The sequence below is a fragment of the Solenopsis invicta genome, chromosome 3 (genome assembly GCF_016802725.1).
Source record: "Solenopsis invicta isolate M01_SB chromosome 3, UNIL_Sinv_3.0, whole genome shotgun sequence".
Lineage (NCBI taxonomy): Eukaryota > Metazoa > Arthropoda > Insecta > Hymenoptera > Formicidae > Solenopsis > Solenopsis invicta.
This window is the reverse complement of record NC_052666.1, coordinates 13,938,623-13,964,277: the sequence shown is the minus strand read 5'-3', so window position 1 is coordinate 13,964,277 and position 25,655 is coordinate 13,938,623. Positions and strand designations below refer to the sequence as shown.

The window sequence follows — 25,655 nt, the reverse complement described above, 5'->3', positions numbered from 1 at the left end:
ATAACGTATCAAAAATAGAATTTAATATTCAGGTATGATATACTTTTTAAATTTGTTAATAAAAATTTAAGCGTAAATTATATTTATACATTTTTATTGCAGCAATATTTAAACGAATAATAAACGTATTTTATACACATTTGGTATAGCTAATTAAAGGTTTATTGAAAACGTATATTATTTATGAAATGAAAAACATTTATAAATCATTTCAGAAATATCGAATACGGTTAAAATCCAAGACATTCAATTATTAATAGTTATTTTACAAGTAAAAACATATTATGGTGCTTTTAAAAATTGAGCGATTTGCTTTGGTCTCAAACATAGACTTTGTACTACGTCTATGGTCTCAAAACTTTTTCGCGATGCCAATCTTTGCGCCTTCGCAGCTTGCGCGGCTTCCACTAGGTGGCCATGCCGCGGGAGATTTTCTCGTAAGTCGAGTGCGGCCACAGGCCTTATATCTAGGCACCACCGTGACCATCATTCTAAATCGCACTCCAGTGAAACTTTTGGGAACTAGTTGTTTTAACCTCGAGAGGAATTTCGCTCTCATTTTTTTTCAAATGTGATGTGTACGTGGTTCGCTGTTCCACATAAAATTGTATATTTTTACATGTAAAAATAACAATTTGTATTGTTATTAAATCTTGTACATAAATGTTTAATTCAGATTTAATCTTTATTTAATCCTTTTGAACGAAAAAAAAGAAATATTTTTTTGGAAACTATAATTTATTACGTTTAATTTATTGATTTATCAATACATATTTTATATGACTAGATAAATTGTAATGACTATTGGGCTCAAATAATTTTTCAATAGTTCTGTGTAATAGTTTGTCCCAATAATCCGCGAAAAAACTATGACAAATAATCCAATAGTTTTATTAATAGCTTTACTAATAGTTACAATAGTCCATTTCCGTAAGGGACACCAATGAGCAGCAAATTATTTGACAAATAAAATCAAAGATGGGCAAAATCTCTAGCAGCAACGTACTTGGCGCGCCCATTTTTATATATAACTTTTAGAGCACCCAGTTCTTCTATTGTTCATACTATTACTTAAATCATTGACGAATCATTGACGATCTCAAAATATTCTATTCATCTATTTATAAGTTTCCATAATATTTCAATAATAATTACTTAGAAATTAGTAATTTAGAATATTTGAAAGGAAAGAATACAAGCATAAATGTAATTAAAATTTATTGTGTCTCACTCGTAGATCAGATCAAAACAAACTCAAACTCTCTCTTCCCAATAGTTTACATTCGTTGCTAAACGACGCTTTCTAACGCCGTCTTCGCTTGCTCGAAGAGCGAGAATCATATCGACGGATAACTTCACACAACGCATTCAAGATAATTATACAAATTAACCCTACAGTAAGTACTTTTTCATTATCTTTCATAATGCTATAGTAAATGACGAGATTTTAAAATTACATTATTTGATGATTAGTATTAAATTTAATAATAAATACTGTAAAAATTAAAATAAGCTATTCGATATATTCAACAAGCTTATCTTTATGTTAATCTTACCTAACAATTTTTCTAATTCTTTATTTTTTAGCATACTTTAAAGTAGCATATTTTTAGCATATTTTAAAATATCATTTTTATCGAAATTTGGATTAATTTTGTTAAATATTAATGTCATTGTTAAGACTGTATTCCAACCAATGTCAGTATTGAAAATTGATTTAATCATTATTTAAAAAATCTTGTAAATAATGATTAAAGTGTACGTTATATTTTAAATTGATGTATGTGTGTATAAAAGATAACTTTAACGGTATCAGTTATATAAAAAAAAAACAGGCGCGCCAAATACGCTGCTACTAGACATCTTGCCCATTTTTTATTTTATTTGTCACATATTAGAAGTATAAATAAGTTTCCGCCGTTTTTTATCAAAAATTGAGCATTTATTGTGAAAGAACGGTACCTAATGTTTTATTCGAAGTATTGTCCATTGCTAGTCACTACTTTTTCCCATCTTTCTGGCAGCATACGGATACCGCGTCGGAAGAATGCTTCATCTTTTGAAGCTATCCACAAATCGACTCAATTTTTTGTATCTTCATATGATGTGAAGTGTTGCTCAGACAGGCCATGCGCCATCGATCGAAACAGATAGTAATCAGAAGGAGCAATGTCTGGTGAATACGGCGGGTGGGGTAAAACTTCCCAATTAAGTGTTTCCAGGTAGGTTTTGACCGGCGCCGCAACATGTGGACGAGCATTATCATGCAGAAAAATAACTTTGTCGTGTCTGGAGTAGTAGTGGGCACATTTTTCCTTGAGTACTCGGCTCAATCTCATCAATTGTGTTCAGTAGAGAGCCCCAATAATGGTTTCATTCGGTTTGAGCAACTCATAATACACGACACCAAGCTGATCCCACCAAATACACAACATGAGCTTTTCTCCATGAATGTTCGGCTTGGCTGTCGATGTTGAAGCATGGCCAGATGGTCCCCATGATTTCTTCTTTTTTGAGTTATCGTAGTGGATCCATTTTTCATCACCAGTGACTATACGATGCAAAAAACCCTTTCGTTTATGCCTGGCAAGCAGCATTTCACATGTGAAAAATCGGCGTTCAACGTTTCTCGGCTTCAGTTCATATGGAACCCAGTTTCCTTGTTTTTGAATCATTCCCAATAATTTTAAGCGATGTGAAATTGCTGGTTGAGTCACTCCTAATGTAAGTGCAAATGCTTTTTGCGTTTGGCCCGAATCTTCATCTAATAATGTTCCCAATTTCGCGTCTTCGTACACTTTCGGCCTTCCGCTACGTTCTTTGTCTTTGACGTCAAATTCACCGTTCTTAAACTTGTGAAACCACTCACGGCAACTTCTCTCACTTAAGGCAGCCTCACCATATGCTTCTACAAGCAATCGATGCGCCTCGGCTGCCTTTGACTATAAATATAAATATGGACTGCTGGTTGGCTCTTTTAGGCTGTAAGAAACATCTACAGCGCCATCATCTCCTAAGCGACGATTTCAAGTATAAAATGACATATGGTGTGGTGTGTGGCTTTTATACGGGACAGTAATAAACATTTGTGCGATTGAGTAATATAATACAATGGTAGTATATTGTTTTATAAATGGTTGTAAATTAACCAAATATAAAAGCGTAAAGGAGAAACACATTCCTGTACCATTTTTTGGATAAGTTAATAGTTAATTGCATTGTAACCTAAACTTTTTTAATTTTTTTTAATTAGAAAATAAATTAAAAATGAGAAATATAATTCCTACAATGATTTAAGAAACATTAAGAAATCTAAGATTAGATACATTATTTATTAACTTTGACACACATATTAAAGATCTAGAAATATTAGAGAATCATAAATATATAATAATAAAATTAATTATTACATATTATTTAAACGTTAAATTAGCTTATGAAGGTAAAATAATTACGTTGAATGAACACAAAGACTTCATAAGACGTAATTTAATTAAAACTGTTATTTTCAGCGGGCAATAATTTATACTGTACACTTTATTACCCGAAAATGACGGTTCTTTAATAAGGCTTCCTTTTATTTATATGATATCACTTATTTGTTTTTATTTTTAATTACTTTCCATTTTTTGCTTTATATATTTTATTATTATATATATATTAATTATATAATTTTTTAAATATATCTTTAATAATAAAATGTGTATATTTTATATTTATTTCCTTTTAATTTAGTAAAATTAATTCTTATTTTACAAAAATATAATCGCATATTTTGGAGTGAACGTATAAATTCAAAGCGATATATTGTATTCCGTCTCTTTCTTTTCTGATCTTCTACTATTGCTGTCTCGCTTTTTTGTTTCACATTTCTGCCACTTAGAAGATGGAAGTGTTGCAGATCTTTCTTACACAAAAACATAGGAAAGTGGGAGGGTACTAGCAGTCCATATTTATATAGTCAAAGTCGGCTGCAGATTTCTTCAAATTAAAGAAGTAAATCAAAAGCTCCCGCAAATGACGCTTATTCGGCTCAAAACTCGACATTTTCGCACGAAAAGATATATGATGCTGATACAAAATCGCTAATATTTTAAGGTTATGTTGTTGCCAGATGTTTAACCTTACGATATAACGTTTTACAACAGACAATTTCAACCATAACATACTAGTGGCGCCATTTTTTGTGAAACGGCGGAAACTTATTTATACTCCTAATAATTTGCTGCTCATCGGTACGGAAGTGACCCGTTTGACCACGTTGCGATTGATCATAGTCATTTGAGCGGCTGGTGCCTAGAGTTTTTCCACTGTTTAACACTGTAAGTAGCTGGTAGTCAATTGGAACATGGTCATAAGACTTCCACCCCATTGGTAATAAGTATACTTGCAATATTTTTGATTTCACTTTTTTTGATGATATTATATTTGCTTTTATTCAGTGTAGTTTTGGTTTGGTTTTATATTACAAAAAAATATACTTGGCGCTTCTTTTTACATTTTTAATGTTTTTTTAGACGGATTTTACAAATTTTTACTAATTATTTTGATACATTAATAATATATTACAAAAAAATACACTTAGCCTTTTTTTACATTTTTAGTGTTGTTTACATGGATTTCACGAATTTTTGCTAAGTATGTTGGAACAGCATATATCATAGACATAGTAAGGTTATATAGACACAAAGGAAAATGTATGTTTTAATCACAAAAGTAAATATTTAGACACAAAGAGAGAAAGCGAATGAGTTCGATAAAGAGCGAGCAAGAACGAAAGAAAACGAGGAAAAGCGATAGAGAGCGAAAGAGGACCATGGAGAGCGAGGGAGAGCGGTAAAAATCGAGAAAAGGCGAGAGAAAGCAGTAGAGAGCAAGAAAATACGAGCAAGAGGGGTAGACAGAGAGAGAGAGAGCGGGGGAGAGCGAGAGGGCGAGAAAGAGCGGTAGAGAGCAAGAGAGAACGTGGGAGAGCGATAGAAAACGAAAAAGAGCGTGGGAAAACGAAGAAGAGAAGTAAAGAGCGAAGGAGAGCAAAAGAGAGCAAAGAAGAGCGAGAGAGAGAGCGAAGGAGAGCGAGGAAAAGCGATAGAGAACGAGAGAGAGCAGGAGAGAGTGAGAGAGGGCGAGAAAGAGCAGTAGAGAACGAGTGAGAGCGGGAGAGAGCGAGAGAGAGTAAGGAAGAGCGGTAGAGAGCAAGAGAAAACGTGGGAAAGCAGTAGAGAACGAAAAAGAGCATGGGAGAGCGAAAGAGAGAGGTAGAAAGCGAAAGAAAGCGTGGAAGAGCGGTAGAGAGCAAGAAAGAGCGTGGAAGAGCGAAGGAAAGAGGTAGAGAGCGAGAGAAAGCGTGAATAGAGAACAAAGGAGAGCGAGAGAAAGAGAGTGGGGGAGAGTGAGAGAGGGCGGGGAAGAATGCGAGGGAGAGCGGTAGAGAATGAAAGAGTGCGTTAGAGAACGAGGGAGAGCGGTAGAAAGCGGAGGAGAGCGAAGGAGAGCGGTGGAGAGAGACGGAGAACGAGAGTAAGTGAAGGAAAGAATGAAAAACAGAAGGAGGAAGACAAAGTCTGAAATATTTCATATATATATTTGTATATCTTTTTAAAATTACCGCCAAAGGGGACAAATCTGAAATTTTTCAAAGATATCATCGAATAACTTTATAGGGGTCAGTGATAGAGGGTTAGTACCGAAAATCAATGTTAAAGTACTCCAAGAACACTATTTATCCCCGTTGGATTCATCCCCGTACAGTTCCTCATTCAGGTTGTGTATACTTGGACCAAGGGAAACAAATCTGAAATTTTGCGAAGATGGAAACGACGACGACGTATTTGAATTTTTTTATGATATAAATCGGGCTGAAAAATACATGCATAATTCATATCTCAGCATCGAATGCACTTACGGACATCATTCTTGTGTCATTGTTCTCGGAAAAATCGATATTTGTCCCCACTATATTCATTTTTTAATAAAATTAATTCGTTTAAGAAAAACAACCATTTATTTGTTAAAAAATTGTGTTTCTTCCTGTAAATGATACGTAGTAGCGTCTTTTACATGGAAGGACGAAAAAAAATATACATGGCGCAAGCCGCTACCACTACCATCTCTTGATGTAATATTTATACAAATATTTTTTAAAAATTCATAGAATTAAAATGTCCTGTGGATGTCTACAGAACAAAATAAAGCGCTCCTTTGATAGTCCACGGGACGCCCTAAGGATGTCCCAGAACTACTATATAATAGGTACTCCCTACGATATCCTGCTCAACGTAACAGAACGTCGCCAGGACGTCTCATAGACGTCCCTGTGCTAATAGGGGAATGTACAATATTGCATTAAATAATTGTAAAAATCACACGGGTGTATGCATTCTTGTCAAAGTAGGGAAACTCAAGTTTAAATATGAATCTCTCTATACGCTTGCGCGGTGCGCGCATCGGACGGGATCCGATAGAATACGGTGCGATAGCCCACCAAACAATCATCTTGACTTATCTAACCCAACGAAAAAAACTCTAGGCATCGGCCGCTGTAAGTGGTGGTGTGCTATCAGTCCCGTGTGCTATCGGAATCCACCTGAGCGCATCTTATGTTTTTTGTAATCTCAGTTTAAAAAGCGAAGAATTAGAGAACGCCCTGTGTATGTGCCTGAAAAAGTACCGCGTACGTTTGTACAATACGAAAATTGTAATTCTTAGAATAAAGAATTCTTGACTGCTGGAAGAAATCGTACACTAATTTGGCCTGATCTACTCCACAATCTTCAATTATAACAATTCCGTTTATTTTTGTCCGCCGTAAAAATCATTTATAGAAAGTCGCTATAAATTGTTATCAAGAGACATGGTAGTGTTTCGCGCGGACGGGATCCGATAGCGTATGGTGCAATAGTCCAGCAACCAATCATCTTGACTTATCTAACCCAACCAACGAAAAGACTCTAGGCATCAGCCGCTGTGAGTGATGGTGTGCTATCGGGATCCGCCCGTCTCGCGCCAAGTGAACACAGAGCATGAGACCGACCATGTCTATTTACGCAAATCAGGAACTGGTAAGCACCTGAGATAAACATGACATTAAATATTTTTACATGTGGAAATGTAAGATTTATAGATGATTGCTTAATTGAAATTATTCATAATATTCTTACGTTTCCTAAATGTAAAAACTTTTATATAATTTTATTTTGAATAAACAGTAATTCAGAAAAAGAATTTTCAAGACAGTGGATGACAAAAGGGAAAATGTATACGTTTCTTAAATGGAAAATATATAAATGTAAAAATTGTATAAACCTGTTTGTTTAGTATTATTACAATTATTTTTTGTAAGAATTGTATATTCTAATTTTTAAAAAATAATAGAGATTTAAATCGACGGTCTTGCAAGTACTATGCAATGTTTGGTAAAGTAGATCGTAAAATTACTCTTAAAACTCTCGGAATTTTTAACTTTAATTTTTTCGAAAATGTTTAACAAAAATGTTCTTTCTCTCTTATTTAATAAAGGTTAATTATCAAAATGTATTCACGAAGAACTTTATCCGTTACTACCAAACAATGTTTCGATGTATACCTTATCGAATTATTACATTATAACATTTTATTAACTTCTTTTTACAAATTCTGATAAATCTTTACGTGATGTTTCATAAAAACTATTAAAAAAAATTGTATTGATAAGATCACTAATCTTCACGTAAAATCGCGCTTGTAAAAAAGAAAAAATAAATAATACTCAGGTATCTGTGTATTTCATTAATCTTTATTACATTATTATTATTCGTTGTTTAATATTAAATATGTGCGTATTATCATTTATAAATCATATACGCGCATATGCCATATTATAACAGAATATAAAACATTTATAAAAAGTGGGCGCCTTCTACTTTCATGCCAGAAATCGTCATAGACATAGTATAATATTTATTTAAACCGAGCATTCAAGAAATGGAGGAAAAGATGTCAAAAATTAAAAAAAGATAGCATGCTTTGCAGTACCATTCTGTCAAATCATGCGTGGTAGGAGATCCTCACTCTAATTATTAAAGTGAAGATAATATTCCCCACCACGTGTCATTAGATAGACTGATATGTACTCCAAAACACACTATTTCTTTTTAGTTTTTGATGTGTGAGCTTTACCTTCACTCCTCGAATGCTTGGACTAGGTACGCTATGTCTATAGAAATCGTTCAAAATTCTATTTCTGAATTTTATAGGTAAAACCATGGTGTAAAAATACACTATGGCTAAAACTTAGCGCATAAAAACGGGACGGAAAAAAGGGGAATGTATTCGTAGAGATAACATCTCTGCTCGCTCCGTGATTACCACTACGATTCCTTCTTTCTCTAATAAGTAGTCTAACTGAGGACAGACAGAGATTGATTGTCCGTCTTTATCTAACTAATGCATTTCTTTCATTCCTGCACAAGTGTATTTAGCACAGATTTGCATCTCAGAAAACATTTTGTTACTAAATGTCTAATAAATCACGCGCAAAAAGGATTCTTACAACACAAGCAAAACCTTGTCCTAGTGCGTCGTCATATAAGTAACAAATCGCCAGCAAACTTAGCTCGCAACACTTTTGTCATAAACATGTGAGATGCACGCTAAATCAACAAGCAATATGCATACATACTGTGCAAGTAATACGCTAACAATATGTGCATGCAATATGTGTATAATATATGCAAGCATCACGCACAATTTACTGACGATTTATTACTTATATGACAACGCACTAGGACAAGATTTTGCTTGCGCTGTAGAAATCTTTTTTGTGCGCGATTTGCTGGACATATACCCGCCAAAAATTTTCTAGATTATTTTCCATAATAACACATGTTTCATTTATATATAATATGGCAAATAAGTACTCTGTCGAAAAGATGCGATTAAAACCAATTGACAATAAGATCGGAACTGAAAAAGATTTATTAAAACAGAATACATTAAGCCTTAAACACACCAATCCTGTAAAATACAGAAACACATTTTTGAGTCTGGGAGACTTTTTCAACTTTGAGAAGCTATAACTTTGATTACAATCAATATTTTTCTACGATTTTTTTTAAAACAAAAGTTCAACATTTCAGGAGTGTGACCGCACAATCGGCATTGCCGAAAAATAATTTATTGTGAAGTTATAAAAGAAAAACCATTAAGCAAAAATGAGAAATTGGTCAAAAATCCGCTTTTCCTTCAAAAAATCATATCTTTGCAACAAAAAATGTTTAAGGACTTTCAAATTTGGCGTTTTAAAGCTAAAGAGTCACACTTTCAAAATAAAATTTGGCAAAGTGATTCCTTTTAAAAAATATAATTATGTAACATGGAGAATATGAGGTATTTTTGAGCATCTAAAAATCCACTTTAAAAAAAAAATCATATCTTTACAACAAAAAACTTTGAAGAACTTTATCATACGGCGTTTTAAAGCTAAAGATTCATATTTTCAAAAAAAAAATTATATCATTGTCATTTCTATTAAAAAATGTACTTATGTAACAAGGCGAATATGAGGTATTTTTTATTAAATCGTGTCGAAAATTGAAAATTGATGTGTTTCATGATATATTTCGGAAAAACTCCTTTTTGTACAGCATTTTATAGTATTCCAACTTTAGATAGAATATATGCGAGTAACATCCACAAACCGACCTGTTCGAACGTATTTTGTCCAACCTTTTTATGTAAAATACTCACAAAAAATAGTTTCATTTACACACTATATGGGTCGCATTGACCCTAGAAAAACTTTGCTGCCGTGCTGTTCAAATTCTAATTAACCAAAAAAGTTGATCAACTATATCAATCAAAAGAAGAGATTTCAAACTTTTTTTATGTCTTGGTCCAAACCTTCTATCTCATTCCGTCTTCACATAGCAAGCGTTCAAAACTTCATATCTCTCAGACCCACTTACGTGTTTAAGGGTTAATGTAAAAGTAATAAATGTTTAGTTTACAAAAAAATAGTTTTTTTTTATCCTTTTTGTTAAAAAAGATTAAAGAAAGATTAAATTTGAATTAAGCATTTAATTTATGTACAATACAAATTGTTATTTACATGTAAAAATATAAAATTTTATGTGGAACAGCGTTCCACACACACGTCATGATTGAAAAAAAAAATAAGTGTTCGTTTCGAGGTTACAACAAGCAGCTCCTAAAAGCTCATTAAAGTACGAGTTGGGAAATCGGCCGCGGTGGCGCCATAACGCCCGTACTTGACTCACGAGAAGATCCCCCGCGACGTGGCCGCCTAGTGGTGGCGCCAGCACTCACTTGTTAAATCCATTTCAAACCAAAATTACAAAATTTCATAAATTATAATTAAATTGAATTTTAATACAATGTGACACGCTGAGATGCTGACAATTCTTGTATTTTTAAATTTTTAAATAAAGATTTGAAATATTCTGATGACAACACTATAATAAATCACGTTAGCAAAGAGTATAGCGGAATAAGAAGAGTCATTTTCAGCCACACGCGTAATCAATTGTTATATAGGGCAAAATATCCACCTAGATAAAAGAAAATTTTGTGCCAAGTTTTATTTCAAAAGACTCCCACAATTTCGAGATATCGCAAGAAATGTGATTTCTAATTAATATTTTTTTCTCCGTTAAATCTAAATTAATCTTTACAAAAAAATCATGGTTATAAAGAGTATCCATATACATAAGTTCTAATTTTTTTGTCGTTCTGTGCTAAAAATTTTGTTTTTAAAAAATCCAGAATTTTTAAAATCGCATTATGCTTTAATCTATAATGAAATAGTGTCCATTTTTTACAAAAATTCAGTGGATGAATCATATGACATGTTATATTCAGTCCTTTTTCAGATTTTTGAATATGGTGGAACGTGTCAAAAAAAAACCATTTTTTCAATTATATTTCGGTCTTTAGTACATCCAATTGACATAGATTACGTTGTTTTTAAATACAATTATCTCCAATTATACATCTGCAAACAGTAGTATAAAATTATAGAGTTCACGTAATTTAAACCATGAGATTTCAATTTGTTTTCACTCACCAGGAATATGCAAGAACTGTAAAATGACAATAAGATGAGTCATAGCTCATTCGAAAGGGAGAAGCAAGTATATTAACAGTATAAAAGGGTTAGCGTGAATGGGCCTTACTTTTTAAGAGAATTGCAATTAAAGTTTAACATTGAGACGTTTGTACGTTAAGTACTAGAATCTTAAGAGGATGCTATAGTGACCGAAGAACTTCCTCGACGTCGGCATTGCAGATTATTTTTCGAGGGAGACCAGGCTATCGCTCTTTGTCCAACGCATAGATCTGTCTTTGTTTTTCGATTATTTCGCCATCTGCGAAAAGACCTATCAACTACAGCCACTGCTCTTCTTGCCATCGTTTACGTGCGCTAAGCAAAAGTTGGACACGTACAGCTGTTCACCTATTAAACTTTTTTGTTAGGTTGTTGACTGAAACGATACACAGTCAGTGCTGTTTATTAGAGTTTTCTGAAGTCCGCCCTGGTCTCATTTTATACATACGAGCTACAGAACGTTAGTAAATAACAAAAATTTACCTTGGTTGACAGATCCACGAGTCGAAAATAAATGAATTTTTAACTTTTTGATCGATTTTCTCATAAAATTTACCAGAGCAGACTTTGTTTTGGTGCGTACTTTTATTTTGCAAAAGGATTTTGTGATCTGTAAAGCCAATTCGAAAATTAATGAACACTGTAATGGTCGGTAATTTCCGTCAGTATAGCATCCTCTTAAACCACTATCCAAGAGAGCGTCGTGGCTCAGGAGGCTAGGTGCTAGCGTTACTATTTTCCTTCCGCGGCGGACTGGGATCGAATCTCCGAAACATCTCTCTCTCTTTTTTTTAAGTCTTTTGTTATTGTATTTTACAATTACATTATTTTTATTATTTTTTAACTTAATTAATAATGTAATGACATATAATAATAAAATTTGTATTAATTAAAATTTAATAAAAACATTTTATAAATTATTTATTAAATTATTTATAATAAAATTACTTACAAAAGGTCTTAACAAACAGATCTATTTTGAAAAATAATACACTTTAAAAGTTTCTACAATATTATAAGTTATAAGACCATAATATGTTAGTTATGAGTAAATGATATATCTTGAAAAACATCTAATTTGTCGAACATGTTTCATGCTACATCAGTGAACTTATTAAAAACTAGTACATTTCAATAAATTATTAAATAACTATATTAATATATCTAACATTTTTCGTGTTGATATCCCGAGCATCACCGCGATACAGAAATCCTAATCGACAAGCCTTTAATCCAAATTTTGAGATAAGCACGCAAATAAACGTATGAAAGTAAATAAGTAAATAAATAAATAAGATATAAATAATAAATAAATAAATAGAAAATAAATAATTAATAAATATAATGATATCCAAGGTAAAACAATTAAAATAATAAATTAATAAGTTAAAATTACTATGACTGTAATTTTGTAATTAAAATTATTTATACAATAATAAAATTATTTGTTATAAAACTCGCACATTGTTGTACAATATTGTGGGTGAAAATCGAAGTAAAAACATTTAAAACATAAATAAGGCTAACAGATCAGAATTCCTTTATACGATATAAATTGTAAACACGTCGGCTTATTTTTGTCATCTCGGAAAATTTTAATGTACATATAAACATCTTTGACCGCGTCAAGATTTAACAATAAACAGAATCTTCCTAACGGCCAATTAGTCTTCTTATTATTATATGTCATTACATTATTAATTAAGTTAAAAAATAATAAAAATAATGTAATTATAAAATACAATAGCAAAAGACTTAAAAAAAGAGAGAGTGAAATGTTTCGGAGATTCGAACCCGGTCCGCCGTGGAAGGAAAATATTAACGCTAGCACCTAACCTCCTGAGCCACGACGCTCTCTTGGATAATGGTTTAAGATTCTAGTACTTAACGTACAAACGTCCCAATGTTAAACTTTAATTACAATTTTCTTAAAAAGTAAGACCCATTCACACTAACCCTTTTACACTGTTAATATACTTGTTCCTCCCTTTCAAATAAGCTATGACTCATTTCATTTGACATTTTACAATTCTTGCCTACTCCTTGTCAGAAAAATTAATTTAATTGATTTTAGGAGTTTTCTCAAGCACATAATACATATGATAAACTTATCTACCTATGCACTAACATAACAGCAAGAGAGTTAAAATTTTTCATATACAAAGTTGTTTCACCTTTGTAAACAAAAACTTTAAATTCGCTTCCTATTAATATGTTTTTATTGAATTGACTTTTTAAAAGTCTACTTATGCAAATTAAGAAATAAAAGCGAAAATCTATGACACATAGTGTATTTATTTCATCGTTATTATATAAATAAAAATGTGTCAATCTTCATCACTGTCGTCGTTTATGACAGGATTAAGTTTTTCAACATTAAAAAGTTGGATTGAACTTTTTAAAAATTATTTTTTATACTTCCATAAAAAATAATTTAAAAAATCCAAACTTTTATTTTTTTCTTATTTTATTTTTTAAATATGGAATATTTATTTACATTAAATGCGAATTTTCAATGTATATTGTTTATGCTAGAACTTTTTATAAAAATAATAATTATATGAACGCTCGTTTATCTGCAAACACAAAATATGAAGAAACAAACAGCCAATTTCCAAATTGATTGATCTTGTAAATTACATAAATAATAAGGATTTATTCTCCTAACAAAGTACACTACTAAAAAAAAAGTGAGGGGAAACACTTTCCAGACACCAAAGATTAGGCTATTTTCAAATGGCTGTAACTCGACAAGAAATCATCGTAGATAAAAAATTAAAAAAGCATTTTGAAACTTGAAGTTTCAACTTTAATGTGCTGTATCAACAGATTTTCAAAGTTCTTTTAACTTCCTTGTCTTATGCAGTAAAGAAGCACACCTTGTTTTGTTCCTTAAAATTTCATGTTTTTGACACTTTGCAGCTTAACAAACAAATTTTTTTCGAACAATTCCAATAAAGCTTTATAAACTACTACATTTTGCCTACAAGATGCTTTTTTTACAATTTTTCTACAATTTTTTTTGACCAAGTTACGCAACTTTGAAACTAAACTTGCATGTTTTACAAATAATATCCGTACTCCGTGAAAAATTATTGTAGACAAAAAATTAAAAAAGCATTTTAAAGCTCGAAGTTTTGGCTTCAATATGCTATCAATGGTTTTTAAAAATTTTTCAATTTATTAGTGCTATGCCCCAAAAGAGATACACTGTTTTTTCCTTAAAATTACGTCTTATTGACAGCCTGTACTCAATAAAAAAATTTTTTTAACACAAATTCAGTGCAAGTACTATAAAATATCATAAAGTATGATATTTTCTCTACAAAATGCTTTTTTTAAATTTTTTTACAATTTTTTTAACCGAGTTACAAGACTTCGAAGAAACACATTTTTTACAATACATTTTTCCGAAAAATAACGTTTACCGAAAAATAACGTTTACCGTCGACATTAGCATTATCCAATGTGCACCACCTAGATGTTGCCTGTTGGATTTTTGCACATCGCGTGTGTGTGTGCGTATGCGTGTGTGTGTTTAATACTGTGTTTCCTTCTCTCTGATTAATCACCACTTGTAAACGTTTTCGTCTATTATGCATCTTACAATCCGATCCTGCAAAATGCCATGCTAAGTTTGTCTCAAAGTTTCTCTCAATTCTTAATTTGTTTATGTCGTTACTCGAGAACGAAAACGAGAACAAAGACTGACTTCTCTTAAACGGTTGCGAATTGTTTGTTTGCATACATAGCGCAAATAAATGTCATCGCGAATACTTCTTGCGGTAATTATTCGTCTTTGTAATGCATAACGAACAATGTCTCAATCTTGTCTATTTGTCGTTATTTGAAATCGATCATTGCCTTCACGTCTTGTGTAATGTTCCGTGTCTTGATATCATGACCAAGCTATACTAACTACTGACACGGATGCACCAATACTTTACGCCACATAACGCATACCAAAAACTTTTTGCAAAAAAACGATTATGCGTGCAGCCAATAAATACTGCCAATAAATGTCTACGCGGCATTTTGAAAATTCCGTGTCGCTTATCACACTGCGAAAAATTGTTTTTCTTTATCTTTATCTGTATCTAAAAAGAGATTCTTTTTAGAGAAAGAAAATCTTTGTTTAGATATTGATGACTATAATATATAAACGTGTAGTCGTATTTATCTAAAAAAAATCTCTTTTTCAAAAAGATGACTATATGTAAACATATAGTCGTTTTACTCTAAAGAAAATCTCTTTTTAGACAAAGATGACTATATGTGAACATTGCATGCTCAACACAATACAATTTTGTTCAGTACGCCGGCAATTTTCGCAGTGTGATAAGCGACACGGAATTTTCAAAATGCCGCGTAGACATTTATCGGCAGTAGAAGTTGCACGCATAATCGCGCTTTTGCAAAAAAGTTTTAGTATGCGTTATGTGGCGCAAGGTATTGGTGCATCTGTGTCCCTAGTGAATACAGCTTGGTCACAATATCAAAACACGGGACATTACACAAGATGTGAAAGCAGTGATCGTTCTCAAATAACGACAAATAGACAAAATCGAAACATTGTTCGTTATGCATTACAAAGACGAATAATTAGCGCAAGAAGTATTCGCGATGACATTCATTTGCGCCATGTAAGCAAACAAAAAATCCGCAACCGTTTGAGAGAAGCCAGTCTTCGTTATCGAGTAACCACATAAGAAAATTTAGAAGAATTGAGAGAAACTTTGAGATAAACTTAGCATGACATTCTGCAGGATTGTCGCACGCACGCACGCACGTACGATGTGCAAAAATCCGACAGGCAACATCCAGGTGGTGCACATTAGATAATGCTAATGTCGACGGTAAACGTTATTTTTCGATAAAATGTACTGTAAAAAATGTGTTTCTTCGAATTCTTGTAACTCGGTTAAAAAAAATTATAGAAAAATTAAAGAAAAAGCATTTTGTAAAAAAAAATGTCATACTTTATAGTACTTGCACTGAATTTATGTTAAAAAAATTTTTTTATTGAGCTACAGGCTGTGAATAAGACATAATTTTAAGGAAAAAACAGTGTATCTTTTTTGGGGCATAGCACTGAGAAATTGAGAAAGTTTTTGGAAACCATTGATAACACGTTAAAGGTGTAACTTCAAGCTTTAAAATGCTCTTTTAATTTTTTGTCTACAATAATTTTTCAGAAAGTACGGATATTATTTGTAAAAAATGCAGGTTTAGCTTCAAAGTTGCGTAACTCGGTCAAAAAATTTTTACTTATACTAGTAAAATAGAGAAATTTAAAAAAAAACATCTTGTAGGCAAAATGTAGTAGTTTAGAAAGCTTTAGGTAAATTGTTAAAAAAAAATTCGTTTGTCAAGCTGCAAAGTGTCAAAAATACGTAATTTTAAGGAACAAGACAAGGTGTGCTTTTTTAATACATAAGACAAGGAAGTTAAAAGAATTTTGTTAAAAGAAAATCTGTTAATACAACGTTAATGTTAAAACTTCAAGCTTTAAAATGCTTTTTGCATTTTTTATCTACGATAATTTTTCGCCAAGTTACAGCTATTCGAAAATAGCCCAACTTTTGGTGTCTGGAAAGTGTTCCTCCTTTTTTTTCTTTTTTGTAGTGTATTACACAAAACGTTTCGACTATTAATTTTCATCAGTTTTAAATAAACTATTCTTCTAATACAATAACAATATTTTAATTCGCATAATTAAACACCAATTTTGAACTGTTATCAATTCTATCAAGCATACTTTTTATTTTATTTTATTTTAATTTTTGCCCGGTTTTTATTTATTTATTTATATCTATAGACTGACTTTTATTGGTTTCATCTTTTAACGTATCGCCTTGATTTAATGAAATTCTCGCCTCTAACTGACAAAACAACATAAAAAATTTTTATTCTTTGGACCATTTTAATGACTTTTGAAGAACTGGTCTACAACCAATGGTACATGTTGCCATATGTGCCATGTACTCTTGCGTGTTAGTATGTACGCGTGTTACGATGTATGCGGTTCAAAATTGTTATTCAATTATGCAAATTAAAATAGTTATTGTATTGGCAGAATAGTCAAAACGTTTTGTGACACTTTGTTAGAATAAAAATTAATATTTATTTATATAATTTACAAGACCAATTAAATTGCTCGTAAATTGGCTATACTTTTCTATTTTGTTTTTGTAAAGATTTTTCGGAAATGTTTGTTGATTGAAGCTTTCAATATTATTTGATGAGATAATTTAATTAACTCTCAAACATATAAATGGGTCTGGGAGACCTTCCCGAAAAACCTCTCTTTCGTGCCATTTTATTTTAGTTAAGCAATAAAGTTGGTTAATCGTAGCAGTCGATAGAGGAGTCTTCAAACTTTTTTTCCTAATCCAAATCTTTATTCTCATTCCGTCTACACACAATAAAAAAATCAAAAATCTAGGGGAATTTTCGATGTGTTTAAGGGTTAATATTGATTTTATTTATTAATTTATTATTTTTACACAAAATGTCTTTTAAAAACACACATTTTTTACTTATACTAGTAAAACAGGCGCGCGCTACACAGCTTTTGTAGTTTATAAATTATAAATTTACCCGATACACATAATTGTCAAAATCTTCGCAATGACAGTAGCACACAAAGTAAGCACAGCGGGTAGGTAAGTAATATTTTCGATAAAATATTACTTTTATATTTTATATATATATATATATATATATATATATATATATATATATATATATAATATATATAAAAGTAATATTTTATCGAATTTTCAATTAACATTATTTCTTGTCAATTAGACTGAACTCAAAAATACAGTAGATGTTAATAGATATTTTACGAAACCTTTATAATATTTGACACCGTGCCGTTTAACAGTACTTGTCAAAGCGCCCGGCTGCTTGATTGCGCCGCACTTGACGGCGTGAACATCCAATCACGCCCTGTGATTAGAGATTTTCAAACGCTCATCATTTAAAAACTATTAACTTTTAATTTACAATATGAAAAATTTTTAAAAATATTGAGATATTTTGATTAAAATTTTCGCGAAATTTATTTATATTTATTTATTTTTTACTTACATTTATGTAATAATAATAAAATATCTAGAAAGTAATTATCCTTAGCTTCTGGTATAAATTTCCAATTTGATATGATTCCGTTTTATGCACTTAGATCATCTTCACATGTAACTCAGGAAGAATGAATTATTATTACTAATTTAATCGTCAAAATGACAAATCACTCGTGCTATGAAATATTGATTATTAATTATATTTCACAGATGTAAAGTAAATATAATTTGTAGTTTTAAGAATGTTAATGATACAGGATTACATTAGGAATCGATTTTTTGATTGAATCAACGTTATTAGTGAATTGAAGATGTTGGCTGTGTCGTACGCAAGAATGGTGAATCTATCGCGGAAGCCAAGAGACGACTACTTTGACGAAGTCACGCAAATCACGACAAAACCCGAGAAAGTCCGAAGCGTCGCGTCGTATCGCGATTACGCATATCACGATAGTGTCATTGTGACAATCTTCTAATTAAACTGACAAGGAGCACAAAGTATAGAGTACAAACGAATGGCTGACAAATATACCTCGTTGGAAGGCTCGCAAGTGGATAATACGACCTAAATTTAGTAGGTGATGCGAATATATGTTTAGTTAAATTGAGAGTCACGTTTCTCTCTCGAATCCTATATAAAATCGTATCCCATGTAAAAGTGTCCAAAAATATCTCATAAACAAAACATCAATAAAATAATGGTATAATTGGGGTTTGCAAATAATTAACAATTAATTGAAAATTTCCAATATTTTTATATTTCATTACATGTTAAAATATCTATACTATAATCTCAGGATAAACATCAAAAAACGAGAGAAGAAAATTATAACTGTTCTTTTAATTTTAATTAGCAAATGCGGCATTGTATTCAAAAAATTTTTATAAATACATAGTTTACATTAAATGTATCGCGTCGAACGATAATAATCATCAACCTTCATAAAAGCGCGGCAATTCGTTGCCTAATATAACTTTTCTCTCAATTCCCTTCTCTGTGATCACGCCTGTTCTTATCACACCGCCGCTGCTACCATCACGAGCCATGGCTAATGCGAGTGCTGAAAGTATTGAAATCATTACTTTGCAAACTGCTAAATTTTCTTTTTGTAACAATCTTTTGCCTATACAGCACAGAAAGGTTTCACTGCAACAATGCAAGATTGTAAAATATTGCTGCAATGATAAACTATTTACTTTAAAAAATATTGTAATACATTGTTGCAGCAATGTAATATATGTTTTTAATTTAAATAAACAAGCTATGGAACATGTTTATAAATAACAAAAATATAAAAAAAAACGATTAAAAATGCTTACTCAAATTTTATAAGATTTCTTTGAAAATTCCAGATTTTTCAAAATTCTAATTTTATAGCTTTGAAATAAACTCATTTTATTATACATATTTTATTATACATTATTTTTAATGTTCCTTAATCACACAATCATAAAAAAAGTCACTTAAGTTTTGAATATTAAATTTGAGAAATTTACCAAAAAAAAAAAAAAAAACAGAATGAACTAAATAGCATACAACAATGTATTTGCTATATACAAATCTAGCTCAAGAGAAGCACATTTAAAAGGTAATTAAATATACAAAATTAAATTAAAACAATGTATTATCAATAATTTATTTTTATAATATAAAAAATTTCAAGGCATACAAAAAAATAGCGTAGCTGTATGTGTATACCATATTTGATTTTATAATAGCAAGAAAAAAATGATCAAAAAAGAATAATTTTGTCAGAAAAAAGGCAGAATTTAAATTTAAAAGTAAAATTCCAAAAACTTTCTTGAGTACCAATAAAATCCCATAAAAATCTACGATTTTCAACAATAAAAAAATTCTTTAAAAATTAGAGGTTTTTCTACATTTGTTCAATAGTAAACGTAATTATATAAAGAAATTTGCTATTAATGACGTATTACTATAATACATATTATTACATATAATATATTAATATACTGCATTATTATATAAAATATGTACTGTGACATATATCAACATAATATTAACAGCACAAATAAAAATTTATATAATTATCTTCTTAATTTTTGACATTTGTTTACATATTCATGATTAAATGACGTAATTTTTAGTATGCCTTAGAATTACATTAAAATTTAATATTAAAACGCTAAATATAAAATTATAAAACTTTGATTAAAAAATTTCTTTAATTGGAGAAATTGTTACTCTCAAACATTTACAGAAATACCTTAGCGTAATTATAGTTGAGACTTGTGCTTAAATGCAATATAAGACTCTTGTATAAAATTATTTATAAGTTTGATGAACTAGAAAATACGCATGCATGCATAAATATTTTTACATAAAATTTTTATCTTTTTTTTAACCAGAATTGGTAGAAATCATGTATTTCATGAACAAAGCATTGTTTTTTTTATTTAAAACATGCTTAAATAAACATACATAATTTAAACATGTTTTAAATATATATTATAATAAATCAACTAAATATATGTATAATATAATCTACAAATTTTTTTAGACAATCATGCTAATTTTATATTATATATTACATTTTACACTTTTATCTAAGAATTTAATAAGCAATAATTGTTTTTAAATTTAGTTTTATTTATGTGTTAAACTTTCAAAAATTTACAAAGTACTTTACTATACTTTAATTATATTATAAACCAATAGTTACGTTTCAGCAGAAAAAAACAGCTTTGCAATTGTAATTTATAAGAATTTGATTTTGAATATAAGTAAATAAACATTAAAAAATTAATTTAATATAATTAAATAATCTGTATATTCTGATACAAAAATTTTATATGTATACGCACGCACGCACGCACGCACGCACGCACGCACGCACGCACGCACAGAGTGTCATGTAACTACCGCCCCTGGTTTCGTGGATTGATAGATCAAGTAAAACTGAGCAGAAAAGTCCTGTACCATTTTTCAATATTTGCGATAGTTAACGAAATAAAAATTAATAAAGTCTGCGAATAAGCACGTATCACCGCGCGCAAGGACCGCCTGCCAGTCGCCGAGACGTAGGCAGCCGCGGCTGTAGGCGCGGCGCGGCGCGGTGCAGTGAGGAAGGAAAAGCAGCAGTAGCTGCGGCCTGCGAGCGGCGCGGCAAGGAGGGAGAAGGCTGCCCCGGCTGCCTACGTCTCAGTGACTGGTAGGCAGTCCTTGCGCGCAATAATATGCGCTTATTCGCAGACCTTGTTAATTTTTATTTCGTTAACCATAGTTAACGCTTTAATATTTGCCATAGCAAATATTAAAAAATGGTAAAGGACTTTTCTGCTCAATTTTATTTGATCTATCAATCCACGAAACGAGGGGCGGTAGTTACCTGACACCCTGTGTGTGTGTGTGTGCGTGCGTGCGTGCGCGTGCGTGCGTGCGTGCGTGCGTGCGTGCGTGCGTGCGTGCGTGCGTGCGTGCGTGCGTGCGTGCGTGCGTGCGTGCGTGCGTGCGTGCGTGCGTGCGTGCGTGCGTGCGTGTGTGTAAGGAAAAGTTTTAATATAATTTTTAGAATAATATTCATATGTGTTTATTTATACGTTTATTTTTTGTATTAAAACCTAGATAAAAGAACCAAAAATAAGCTTTTATGTCTTTGTATGTTTTAAATGTTGTTATAAAACCTATATCAAAATATTAACTTATAAATATTTTTTTATATTTACAAAAAATAAACATCATATACAAATAAACATTAACATATGAATATCATTCTCCTAAAAATCATATCGAAACGTTTCCAAAGAGAGAGAGGGGGGGGGAGGGGGCGAGGGAGAGAGAAGGGGAGATAAAGAGAGAGAGAGAGAGAAAGCATAGCAACCTTTATTTTAATAATGCGTTTAAAGTATTTGCAACATTATTAAAGTCATATCACATATATCTACATTCTAACAATGTTGCTATATGCAAGACCACAATGTTGTAGCAATATAACTACAAGATTCTATGTTGGATATGGATGCTTACTGTTCTCCACTAGCTTGAGGCATTCATCTTTTGACATATTAGACTTGAATTGAGCATCCACGTAGCCGTACACATACGTTGAACCAGAACCACCAATTGAAATCGGCTGTCTGACGCACATACCGCCTATTGGAATACTATAGACCTGACCACCCTTTTGCTTGTCCCATCCTGCAACTAGGATTCCAGCCATTAGAGAGTCTCGGTAATTGTAGCATATTTCACGGAATACGTTCGCAGCGGTCTCTACCAAGGGTTGCGTTCCAAGTTCCATCCTGAAAAAAAAAATGGTACACCTTATCATCAACGAATAGGTACGATATCCGTATAGCACACAAATGTTGAATCAATGTTTCAACAACATTAAATTATAACATAAATATAAAATAAATTCAACGTTGGAAAACATTGTAAATATGTCTAATATACTTTGAATGTCTTGCAAACATTACGATTCAAAACTCAGGAACATTATTCAATATTGATTCAAGTCTAATTCAACATTTATTCAAAGTATATGCAAGATATCATATATAGGGGAAAGTAGAGTTATTGTAAGGGTAATTGTACGTTTCGTGGTTTGGTATCTTCCCGATAAATAGAGGTTATATCACGACGATATTTGTAGGCTAAAGATATTTTTTTAAATATATAACCATACGTTATATCATTCAAAAACGTAGTTAATTGAAAAAATAAGAAAAAGTAAAATCATGATTTTTATTGCGATTTTGGCGTTCAGAAAATAAGGCAACAATCCGTATTTTCAATTTATTCATTTAATCTTGTTATACCTAACAAAAGTACGTTTTTTCGTGCGTTTTTGAGCTATTGTTTATTAATTAGTCATTGAGCAATTGTTTTTTATCAAATCAAGTCCGCAGTGGACAATTTTATCATGACAAACCATAAAGTACTCATCTCTGCTGTAACGCACGCGCGCGTACGCATGTATGTACGCACATACACATACACACGCGGTGAAGGAAAGGAAAAAAAAAGAGAGAAAAAGGAATGGGGAAAGGATAAGAGAGAGAAGCTTTATTAGATGATTTCCTACACGCAGTCACCTATTTCCTACTTTTAACTGTCCCTAGAACTCAAACGACTCAATGCATCAAATTGGAGCAACAAGAACTTTTCATCACGATCATGTAAACTACAAATTTCCAAAGTTTCAGCTAAATCCACCGGGATCCATTTCCCATAAGATTTGTGCGAGGTCCTTTTCGCACCTAACTGAATAAAAAAGTCAGTTAACTTCAAAAATAACTTCAAAAAATAAGACTTTAAACACATACAAAATTACATTAAAATAGTCCGAATGGTTTTAAAAATTTCTGAAAAAAAATCAAATCTTTTTCAAATTTGACACCCTGTATCTTTAAAACTAAACTATTTTGGATATAGTCATATAAAATTTTCGTCTTAAATTTATGAGAAATTACCCAAAATCTTTTAACGTACATGGAAAACTCTATATATACAAGAGATGTATACAAGAGATAAATATAAAGGTATAAATATTAAATAATTTAGAAATGTATTCCCATTAACTAAACATTTAAAGCAAATTTATATAAATATGGGTTTAGAAACGCTTAATTTCTAAGATAGGAAGAATTTTATTGTGAAATAGTACAATATTTTTTAAAGCCAATCAAGTGATTTTATATCGAAATAAGCTAGAATAAAGTATACGATATTTCGTAAACTGTTGATTTTTTATAACTCTTATACTTTTATATGCAAAATAACTAGAAAATTATATTATAGTAAAAAAATTATATAATTTTATTTAAAAAATAGAACCTTCATATAATCTTGAAAAATAAATTCTTTCAAAAATAATTAATTTTATTACATTACTTATTCTCCTTCAGATTATACAATTTTGTCTGAAACGTTTTTTTATTCATTGCTGAGGTTTCAAAATATTCTAGGCAGTCAAAAGACTTCAGGCAATCAGGGAAACTAAATACATGAGTCAAGAATAATGAAAATCAATATTATTTTATTATTTAAAATATTTAAATTCATTCTTTTTCCAAAAATTTAGAAATATATTTTGCACATTCGTTATATTCAATTTTTTAACAATATAAAAGTATTTAGTTTTTATTTTTCAGGAATCTTTTATTTATTGCATTTTATTAACAAATTAAATTTAATATTATTTTTTACAAAAACCTAAATAAACTAGTATGATTATGTAGTATTAAATGTAGTAACTAAGTAATTGAAAATTTTTAGTGATTTTATCATTACTTATTATATTTATAAAAATAAATACTTTTATATTAAACTAATTCATAAAATTGATGCAAAGATTACATTTTTTGTCATGCTACTATAACAATACATGTGCATAAGTAATGGTAAAATTAATTATTTTCAAAAAATTGAATTTTGAAGATTATATAAAGGTTTAATTTTTTTTAATGAAATTGTATGATTTTTTTACTATAATATAATTTTCTAATTACTGTGTACATAAAATTATAAAAGCTATAAAAAATAATTTTTAAATTGTATTATTTTTATTATATCACTATTTGAAACATTAAAATCATATGTAATTAAGTGCAATATACGTACATCATGTAATGATGCATTTTAGAATAATTATGTAATTTAAAATATAATGCACAACAAAAAAGAACTAATAAAAGGTAACAACAAAAATAATAAATATAAAAATAAGAGTCAATATACAAGCTTTTTTTATTTCATTAACTTTTATCTTCAGAACCTTATACTCTAAAGACAAAAGACGCACATATATACATACATACATATATACGTATGTGTATGCGTGTGCACGCGTGACATAACTTGTTCAATGTTGTTTCATTCGGGTAATATTAACAATCAATAAAGAGACTCTAGTATAAAATCAACATTGAAACACACGTTCACGCTTTAATATTCAACATTGCCACATCTAGAGAAAAAGAGGGAGAGAGAAATATTCTTTCAATGTTTCGTGCTGTGTGGAATAAATTTATGATATCTTACTGATGCAATCCCAAATGATAAGCCACAATGTCAGCAATCGCCTGAGTGTCTGCCGCAGAGCCGGAACGACAGCAATAAATATAATCTGTCACTCTCGTCAATTTATCAGCAAAACGATTAGAGACGTAGGCTCTGAAAAAATTAGGTAAGTTAACATGAGGAATTATAATTAACGAAATTATTTGACTGGATAATAATATCTACCCTGTTGTACCCCGAGAATCGGCACCTATTACAACGCCACCGTTGAACTCGCACGCCATGATTGACGTCTGCAAAGAGATTGTAAGACAGCTTTAAATTACCACATTGCATCATTTGACGTACAGAGTTAATTGTGTATTCATAAATTAAGATAAGGAGACATATAATAAATCAGTAACTTCTTTTGTAAATCTTTGAAGAAAATTGTGAAGTGACAGAAAAGTGTGTAAATATGGAAAAAAAAACATGTATT

At 30.9% G+C, this 25,655-nt stretch overlaps 2 protein-coding genes across 4 annotated transcripts in view; both read right to left on the bottom strand.

The window, feature by feature from the left end:
* Positions 1–18,667, bottom strand: part of LOC105196485 (sodium-coupled monocarboxylate transporter 1) — a 459,320-nt gene extending 440,653 nt beyond the window's left edge. For all 3 annotated transcript variants that reach the window (XM_039447232.1, XM_039447235.1, XM_039447233.1), the window contains exon 1: positions 18,200–18,667. The gene's annotated coding sequence lies outside the window, so the exon portion shown is untranslated. The remainder of the gene's footprint in view (positions 1–18,199) is intronic.
* A 260-nt stretch (positions 18,668–18,927) lies between these two features.
* The window catches only part of LOC105196481 (proteasome subunit beta type-6), a 46,238-nt gene continuing 39,510 nt past the window's right edge, over positions 18,928–25,655 (bottom strand). Inside the window, exons 2-5 of the mRNA XM_026139611.2 lie at positions 25,403–25,470; positions 25,199–25,330; positions 22,181–22,455; positions 18,928–19,253 (exon numbers count right to left, since the gene is read on the bottom strand). Of these exons, the coding sequence (XP_025995396.1) occupies positions 19,126–19,253; positions 22,181–22,455; positions 25,199–25,330; positions 25,403–25,470 (603 nt within the window). The 3' untranslated portion in view covers positions 18,928–19,125. The remainder of the gene's footprint in view (positions 19,254–22,180; positions 22,456–25,198; positions 25,331–25,402; positions 25,471–25,655) is intronic.